This window comes from Hippoglossus hippoglossus, chromosome 11 (genome assembly GCF_009819705.1).
Source record: "Hippoglossus hippoglossus isolate fHipHip1 chromosome 11, fHipHip1.pri, whole genome shotgun sequence".
Taxonomy (NCBI): Eukaryota; Metazoa; Chordata; class Actinopteri; order Pleuronectiformes; family Pleuronectidae; genus Hippoglossus; species Hippoglossus hippoglossus.
In genome coordinates this window covers 3,237,898-3,247,083 of record NC_047161.1, presented here as the reverse complement: position 1 = coordinate 3,247,083, position 9,186 = coordinate 3,237,898, and the positions used below count along the sequence as shown (strand labels likewise).

The 9,186-nt window shown below is 40.8% G+C and overlaps 2 protein-coding genes and 1 long non-coding RNA gene across 6 annotated transcripts in view; 1 reads left to right on the top strand and 2 right to left on the bottom strand.

Annotated features, from left to right (window-relative positions):
• Positions 1 to 3,011: 3,011 nt before the first annotated feature.
• Positions 3,012 to 9,186, top strand: part of LOC117770957 (major histocompatibility complex class I-related gene protein-like) — a 14,633-nt gene continuing 8,458 nt past the window's right edge. For all 4 annotated transcript variants that reach the window (XM_034600906.1, XM_034600910.1, XM_034600909.1 and 1 more), the window contains exons 1-2: positions 3,012 to 3,169; positions 5,661 to 5,921. In XM_034600906.1, coding sequence (XP_034456797.1) covers positions 3,115 to 3,169; positions 5,661 to 5,921 — 316 coding nt within the window. In that variant the 5' untranslated portion in view covers positions 3,012 to 3,114. The remainder of the gene's footprint in view (positions 3,170 to 5,660; positions 5,922 to 9,186) is intronic.
• LOC117771032 lies at positions 3,053 to 4,963 on the bottom strand. The gene is made up of 2 exons (XR_004615493.1): positions 4,433 to 4,963; positions 3,053 to 3,473 (listed from the first exon to the last, which is right to left on the bottom strand). It is a non-coding gene; the product is annotated as an uncharacterized LOC117771032 (long non-coding RNA).
• The window catches only part of LOC117770966 (tapasin-like), a 29,012-nt gene continuing 25,795 nt past the window's right edge, over positions 5,970 to 9,186 (bottom strand). The window contains exon 9 of the mRNA XM_034600928.1: positions 5,970 to 5,988. The gene's annotated coding sequence lies outside the window, so the exon portion shown is untranslated. The remainder of the gene's footprint in view (positions 5,989 to 9,186) is intronic.

Sequence of the window (9,186 nt, the reverse complement as noted above, 5' to 3'; positions counted from 1 at the left end):
GACGATCCGGTCTACCTCCTGAGCCACAGCCGCCCAAATATGCAGCTGCAGAACCAGAATTTCTGTCCTGTATTCAACCTAAACACTCACCTTCATGACGTTAGGTCACGTTTCCCTGATGAGACATGAGACGTGTCATATCACAAACGTACCATTTTGTGTTTTGCCAACATAACTTCAGCAACTTTACAAATTTAACTTAGTAAAGTTAGTTGAAGCAAATACGTTTACAAAGCCATTAAATAATCTCTGTTGATTATATTTAGAAATCGCAGTAACACAGTTTCAAGTTTTCATTTTTACAGTGTAGAAACTGAACGTTGACGCTCAACTTCTCTTCTTGTTGGGTTTTTATAGATAAATGTTACATGAAGCTGCTTTGCTGTTTCATTCCTTTTGTACTTCTGTTTTTAATAAAGTCTCTGATGTTCTGCCTCTTTGTGATTCAACGTGTAGAAAAGTTCAACACATCTGTGAAAGTTCAAATGTTCATTATTGTCCCAGAGAATAAACTAATGTGGATTTGACCTGTAAGAGCAGCAAGGAAAAAGCTATTTGGTCAAACCTGTGACTCTCAACAGGAAAACGACAAAGACATTTTACACATGACAAGAAAATGATTGTGGTGGTTTTATTATGAAGTAAATTCTCATGTTTGATTTGCTGCTGTCTTTCATAGTCTCATTATTATTATTATTATACAGTTGTTTTTTTAGTCGTGTGTAAAACCACTTTGTGATTGAGTGTGTTTTCATTATCAGACATGAGCAGATCCACTGATCTCTCGCTCACACTCACTCAGATCAGAGCGGTGCTTTGCTTCTTCCTGGGAAAACTTAAATACAGGACTGTCTCAGAAAATTAGAATATTGTGATAAAGTTCTTTATTTTCTGTAATGTAATTAAAAAAACAAAAATGTCATGCATTCTGGATTCATTACAAATCAACTGAAATATTGCAAGCCTTTTATTCTTTTAATATTGCTGATTATGGCTTACAGCTTAAGAAAACTCAAAAATCCTATCTCAAAAAATTAGAATATTTCCTCAGACCAAGTAAAAAAAAGATTTATAACAGCAAAACAAAATCAAACATTTGAAAATGTCCATTAATGCACTCAGTACTTGGTTGGGAATCCTTTTGCACGGATTACTGCATCAATGCGGCGTGGCATGGAGGCAATCAGCCTGTGGCATTGCTTAGGGTTTATGGATGCCCAGGATGCTTCAATAGCGGCCTTTAGCTCATTTGCATTGTTGGGTCTGGTGTCTTTCAGCTTCTTCTTCATAATACCCCACAAATTCTCTATGGGGTTCAGGTCAGGGGAATTGGCAGGCCAATCGAGGACAGTAATGCCATGGTCAGTACACCAGTTACTGGTGGTTTTGGCACTGTGGGCAGGTGCCAGATCATGCTGGAAAATGAAATCCTCATCTCCATAGAGCTTTTCAGCAGACGGAAGCATGTAGTGCTCTAAAATCTCTTGGTACACAGCTGCATTTACTCTGGACTTGATGAAACACAGTGGACCAACACCAGCAGCTGACATGGCTCCCCAAACCATCACTGACTGTGGGAACTTCACACTGGATTTCAAGCAACTTGGATTTTGCTCCTCTCCAGCCTTTCTCCAGACTCTGGCGCCTTGACTTCCAAATGAAATACAACACTTGCTTTCGTCTGAAAAGAGGACTTTGGACCACTCTGCAACTGTCCAGTGCTTCTTTTCCATAGCCCAAGTCAGACGCTTCTTCCGTTGTCTTGAGTTCAGAAGTGGCTTGACCATGGGAATACGGCTATTGTAGCCCATTTCCCGGACACGTCTGTGAACAGTGGCTTTTGATACCTGGACTCCAGCTTCAGTCCACTGTCTTTGAAGCTCCCCCAAATTCTGGAAGCGACCCTTCTTCACAATGCTGTTAAGGCTGCAGTCATCTCTCTTGGTTGTGCAGCGTTTCCTGCCACATTTCCCCCTTCCAACAGACTTTTTGTGGATGTGCTTTGAAACTGCACTCTGTGAACAGCTTGCTCTTTGAGAAATTTCTTTTTGTGTCTTACCCTCCTGATGGAGGGTGTCAATGATGGTCCTCTGGACAGCAGTCAGATCAGCAGTCTTCCCCATACTTGTGATTTAGTTTACTGAACCAAGCTGAGTGTTTTTCAAGGCTCAGGAAACCCTTGCAGGTGTTTCGAGTTAATTAGACGATTCAAGTGATTAGTTGAATACCCTACTAGTATACTTTTTCATGATATTCTAATATTTAGAGATAGGATATTTGAGTTTTCTTAAGCTGTAAGCCATAATCAGCAATATTAAAAGAATAAAAGGCTTGCAATATTTCAGTTGATTTGTAATGAATCCAGAATGCATGACATTTTTGTTTTTTTAATTGCATTACAGAAAATAAAGAACTTTATCACAATATTCTAATTTTCTGAGACAGTCCTGTATGCCCGGAAACTGATGACATCGGAACTGTGAAGGAATTAGTTAACCCCCCGCCCCACAGAGACACACTCACCTGGACAGGTCCATCACATACAGTCAAACCAGACAGCATACGGATGTGGGCCACTTCAGCCAATTATGTGGCCCTTCTGGTTTCCTTCTTGTTTCCCAAACAAAATGGATGTGATTCTAAAGTTGCCCACTTTTAAAACAATGGCATGAAACTAATTCAGGGTTTACTTGTGACCCACATGGCAAAAAGGAGCCGACCACCCAAGTGCCATCGTTCCCCACAGCACGTGGTCCAGATGTGGGATGTGAGGGACGTGGGTCAAATCTGGACCAAAACAGTTTTGCTGATTGTTCATACAGCTGATAACCACAAGTCATAACCATGAATGATCCTGTGGGCGTTAACCTCTGGTCTTTATTCTACACAAACACATCGTCACGAGCAGATCTTTACTATCACTTTTCCTTTTCCCCAGATTTGAGTGACGTTGAGGCTGATCCTCAATTCCCATTGGCTCAGAGGATGTCCCCGCCTCACAGTTTGTCCTCGTCTCACCTGGTTTTCGTCTCTTGTCTCCACGGTCCGTCTCTCTGTGGAGAAAAGAGCTCATCTACCTTCAGCCCAGCAAAGAGGAATACACCACCGCTCACCATGTTCACTGTACTGTCCCTGCTTCTACTGACAGGAGCACACAGCGCGACGGCACGTGAGTTAAAGTCCACGTTTCTACTTTATTTTATTGTGTTTGGTCGATTTGAAGTGAAAGGAAAAATGCTCCATGTTTTTAAAAGACACTAAAATGATTTCAGGTCTATTGTAATGTTTGATGTTTGGTTCCTTCGTTGCAGATTTGAGAAGTTTAATAAAGTTTCAAAGACATGATTTAAAAGTTCATGTTAGTGAATGTCATCGATCTCATGTAAGAAGGAAAGATTATATTCTATTTCTGAAAAGATCAACTGAACAGGGACTTTTCTTTCTTTGGATCCTGACCGTTATTTGATGTCTTACTTTGGTCAGAATCATTAAGATCGACACGGTCCGAGCTGGTTCTGGACGAAATGACGCCGCGATTCTGAAGCGAAAAAGTCCAACTGTCAGGGTGCGCAAAATGGCAGACGTGAACACAGAAGCACGACACTTGAGCAGTTATGGGAGTAGACAAGAGTTCTGGTTTATTGGACGAGCAGAGGTCAAAAACCAGGAAGACAGTCAGAGATATCAAACAAATCCGATAGGGAGCAGGCAAAAGGGAATCCAGGGTCCAAAAGGCAGGTTAGAGCAGAGATATCAAACAGATCTGATAAGGAGCAGGAAAAAGGGAATCCAGGGTCCAAAAGGCAGGTTAGAGCAGAGATCAGGCAGAAGAGTGACACACGGGATAACGCTGGAAAGCTAGGAGAAAACACACAAGACGATCTGGCAGAGAACAGAGGAAATGAGCCGGTATATATACACTGGGTGACTAATGACTGATGGAAAGCAGGTGAGTCTGGGGGAGGGGCAGGTAATGGGATCCGTGGGAACGAGGTGATGCAGAGCAGGGGGGAGTGGCTGAATTCTGAAATGACATGAGAATTAGTACATGCAAAAAATAAGATAAGACATTGAAAATTAAAATGTTAAGAGCTGACTGAAGTTGTGACACCAACAGACTCCGATGAATCAAGAAACAGTGAAAAACGAAGCAACGTTTAAACTCAGCGATAAAACAAAGAGTTTCTTGTCTTGTGCACATTATGAACTTTATTATTTCAGACTTAGTTGTTCATGATGTGTCTCATGTTTCATGTTGGTTTATAAAAAGTTGTGAAGAAATAACAGGTTCAGTCTGTTGATATGAATCAAGACTGTTATTTATGTAAATATATATATTTTAACATCATTTTAATTATTTATGATTCATCTCCCAGCGCCTCAAACACCTCAGTTATTCATCTAAACTGTGTAAACTGACAAATATGGCGACGACTCAGGTTTGGGTTTGTTATTGTAGTCAGTAGATGGCGCTGTTTCCATAGTAACAGGAACCTGCTGAGGACAAACAGCTTCCTGCTTTGTTGGTACAATGTTCAACATCATTTAGTCTGATAAAGACCGTGAGTAACATCACTGACATGAGATATTACTAATTAATGATCTGTTATCAATGTGACCTCCTCCTCCAATACAATCAACACACATTGTTACTAACACAAAACACAAATTCATCTCTAATGTAAATGATGTCAGTGAAAAGAAGCAGGGAGACAAAGAATCAGGACGAGGCTGCCTCCATGATGAATACATGACAGATGTCTGTTAATACTTTCTAATGTGATAACATCTGCACTGAAGCCGGACTGCTTGATGTGAGTCTGTTACAGATATGAAGGTATCAGCCTTTATGTTTGCTCACATGCACCAAGTGTGTTTTTACACAATAAACAAAGAAGATGTGCATTTATCTTTACATTTTAAAAATGTATTAAAAACCACATGTTTATTTTCTTAATTCAAGTTCTGTTTGAACGCATTATCAGATTCATAGTTATTTATAATGAAGCCTCTGTTTAACATTTAAACATCAAGTCTCAATTACATGTCTTTGTCACAAGTATTTGACTTTGACATCTTAGGAATCAGAGCCAAACATACAGATGAATTATTTTCAGTCGATGGATCTGAATCAGAAATGTTGTTGACAACCTAATGAACATGTTGTCATATTGTTATTGTTGTCAAATATTTTCTGAGTCTATACATTTAAAAAATAGCCCTTCCTGTAATAATGTCCCACTTTGTTTTGTTCACTGGGTCCAGTATAAATGTATATGTGTATATATGGATGAATATATATTGATATATAAAGAGAGAGAAAACAACTATTTAAGGACTTTAAGAATAAAAGTCTCATCGAGTAACTGGAAATTGAAGTAGTTTCACTTCACATTAAATATTCTGCAGTAGAAAATATTATTTTCTAATATTAAACATTTGAGTCGTTAGATTGAATCCATTTTTTAAGACGTAGCAGAATATTGAAAGTAAAGAGAGTCTGGACTCTGGAGCAGACGTTTTATCTATGAATGTGTTTTTGTGTTTGTTTACCTCACAACAGCTGAAGTTGTCTTGAATGAGCTTCATGTCTTCTTGACTCTGAGTGATTTATAAAACAGTCTGAAAACTAAAGTCATGACTTGAACTTTTTTTTGCAGGGATTCACTCTCTGAAGTTTTTCTTCACTGCGTCCTCTCAAGTCTCAAACCTTCCAGAGTTTGTGGGTGTTGGTTTGGTTGATGAAGTTCAGATAGGTCACTATGACAGCAACACAAAGAAAGCAGAACCCAAACAGGACTGGATGTTAAACGCAACTGATTCACAGTTCTGGGAGAGGGATACTCAGATTGCTTTGGGTTTACAGCAGGCCATCAAAAACGACATGGAAAACTTAAAGGAACGCTTCAACCAAACTGGAGGTTTGTTTACATTTCACTCTCTAATAATAACACAACACACACACATACACACACACATACACACACTCTCTCTCACACTCTCACACACATAAACACGCACCCACAATTACACTCACACACATAAACACACAATCACAGTCACACACACAGACACACAATCACACGCACACACATAAACACATAAACGCACGCGCGCACACACACTCGCACACATATACACACACACACACAATTATATACACACACACACACACTCACTCACACACATGAACACACACAATCAAACGCACACTCACACAAACGCACACACACAATCACACATAAACACACGCACACACACAGACACATACAATCTCACTCACACACAAAAACACACTCATACAATCATATTCACTCATACACTCATTCACACATGCACATGCACACGCAAACACACACACACTCACATGCACACAATCACACTCACACACTTAAACACACACAATTACACTCACACACCAAAACACAATCACACACACGCTCACACAAACGCACTCACACATTCACACACACACACCAAAACACACACACGCACACACACAATCACACGCACACACATAAACACACACAATCACACACGCACACACATAAACACACACAATCACACACGCCCACAATCACACACGCCCACAATCACACATATACACACACACACATACAATCTCACTCACACACATAAACACACTCACACACACACATGAACACACACACAATCAAATGCAAACTCACACAAACGCACACACATAATCACACTCACACACACACAATCACACATAAACACACACACAGACATTTTCATTAATTTGATTTGATCCAAAATATTTACTAATTAATCAAACATGTGATCAATAGATTTTTAAATGATCTGAATTTTTTTTATCAAGTAAAAATCTCAGATGTTTTGTGATGTTTCTTAAATATTAGAGTTTGTTGCTTCTCGTACTTTTTGATGAATTAAAAACAGTCACAGACATTTTCACTATTTTCTGATATTTTCTTCAGTTTAAACAAGTAATTGATTAATTTAAAAAATACATAATCAACAAGAATGATTAGTTTGAACCTTAAATATATAAAATAAACAGTAGAGCAACAGATGAACGTCCCTGTGCTGACCACAGTGTGTCCACAAAGTAATGAACACAGCAGAGAATTACACGTTAGATTAGATTCACCCAAACACAGAGTCAAAGCCAGAAGACATTTAGATACTGTAGAGCTGAAAAAGACATTTAACTTCTGACCTGATCAGCAGAAAATAATAAAGATCAACAACTGTGAATTAGTTGTTATCAGTAAACTCTGTGGAAGGATGTGTTGTGGGTCAGAGAAGAACTCATGAAACTCAGGAGCAGATCAGGGGCTGATCCAGGAACAGCTTTTATCTCTTTGGGCTTTTCAACGTTTTCCTTGATTTTCAGAGAGTAACTCGCGGATCTTGATGAAACAAAGAAGACACGTTTAGGGGACTGATACTTATGAGTGACTGTTGGGCCTTGGTGGAGGTTTGTACTGTATGTGTGTGTGTGTGTGTGTGTGTGTGTGTCTGTGTGCATGAGAGTGTGTGTGTGTGTCTGTGTGCTTGAGTGTGTGTTTGTGTTTGTGAGTGTGTATCTGTTTGTGAGTGTGTTTGTGTGAGTGCGTGTGTGTGTGCATGTGTGTGTCTGTGTGTGAGTGACTGTGTTTGTGTCTGTGTGTGTGAGTGTGTGTGTATGTGAGTGTGAGTGTGTTTGTGTCTGTGTGCATGAGAGTGTGTGTGTCTGTGTCTGTGTGCATGAGAGTGTGTGTGTGTATGTGAGTGTGAGTGTGTTTGTGTGTGTGTGTGTCTGTGTTCGAGTGTGTTTGTGTCTGTGAGAGTGTGTGTGTGAGTGTGAGTGTGAGTGTGTTTGTGTGCATGAGAGTGTGTGTGTGTCTGTGTGTGAGTGAGTGTGTGTGTGTGTGTGTATCTGTGTGTTTGTGTGTGTGTGTGTCTGTGTTCGAGTGTGTTTGTGTCTGTGTGTGTGAGAGTGTGTGTGTGTATGTGAGTGTGAGTGTGTTTGTGTGCATGAGAGTGTGCGTGTGTCTGTGTGTGAGTGAGTGTGTGTGTGTATCTGTGTGTGAGTGTGTGTGTGAGTGTGTGTCTCTGTTAGAGTGTGAGTGTGTTTGTGTGTGTGTCTGTGTTCGAGTGTGTTTGTGTCTGTGTGCGTGAGAGTGTGTGTGTGTGTGTGTGTATGTGAGTGTGAGTGTGTTTGTGTGCATGAGAGTGTGTGTGTGTCTGTGTGTGAGTGAGTGTGTGTGTGTATCTGTGTGTGAGTGTGTGTGTGTCTGTGTTCGAGTGTGTTTGTGTCTGTGCGTGAGAGTGTGTGTGTGTGTATGTGAGTGTGAGTGTGTTTGTGTGCATGAGAGTGTGTGTGTGTCTGTGTGTGAGTGAGTGTGTGTGTGTGTGTGTGTGTGTGTGTGTGTGTGTGCATCTGTGTGTGAGTGTGTGTCTGTGTGCGTGAGAGTGTGTGTGTGAGTGTGTGTGTATGTGAGTGTGAGTGTGTTTGTGTTTGTCTGTGTGCATGAGAGTGTGTGTGTATGTGAGTGTGTTTGTGTGTGTGTGTGTGTCTGTGTTCGAGTGTGTTTGTGTCTGTGAGAGTGTGTGAGTGTGAGTGTGTTTGTGTGCATGAGAGTGTGTGTGTGTCTGTGTGTGAGTGAGTGTGTGTGTGTGTGTATCTGTGTGTGAGTGTGTTTGTGTGTGTGTCTGTGTTCGAGTGTGTTTGTGTCTGTGTGTGTGAGAGTGTGTGTGTATGTGAGTGTGAGTGTGTTTGTGTGCATGAGAGTGTGCGTGTGTCTGTGTGTGAGTGAGTGTGTGTGTGTATCTGTGTGAGTGTGTGTGTGAGTGTGTGTCTCTGTTAGAGTGTGTGTGTGTGAGTGTGTTTGTGTGTGTGTGTGTCTGTGTTCGAGTGTGTTTGTGTCTGTGTGCGTGAGAGTGTGTGTGTGTGTGTGTATGTGAGTGTGAGTGTGTTTGTGTGCATGAGAGTGTGTGTGTGTCTGTGTGTGAGTGAGTGTGTGTGTGTATCTGTGTGTGAGTGTGTGTGTCTGTGTTCGAGTGTGTTTGTGTCTGTGCGTGAGAGTGTGTGTGTGTGTATGTGAGTGTGAGTGTGTTTGTGTGCATGAGAGTGTGTGTGTGTGTCTGTATGTGAGTGAGTGTGTGTGTGTGTGTGTGTGTGTGCATCTGTGTGTGAGTGTGTGTCTGTGTGCGTGA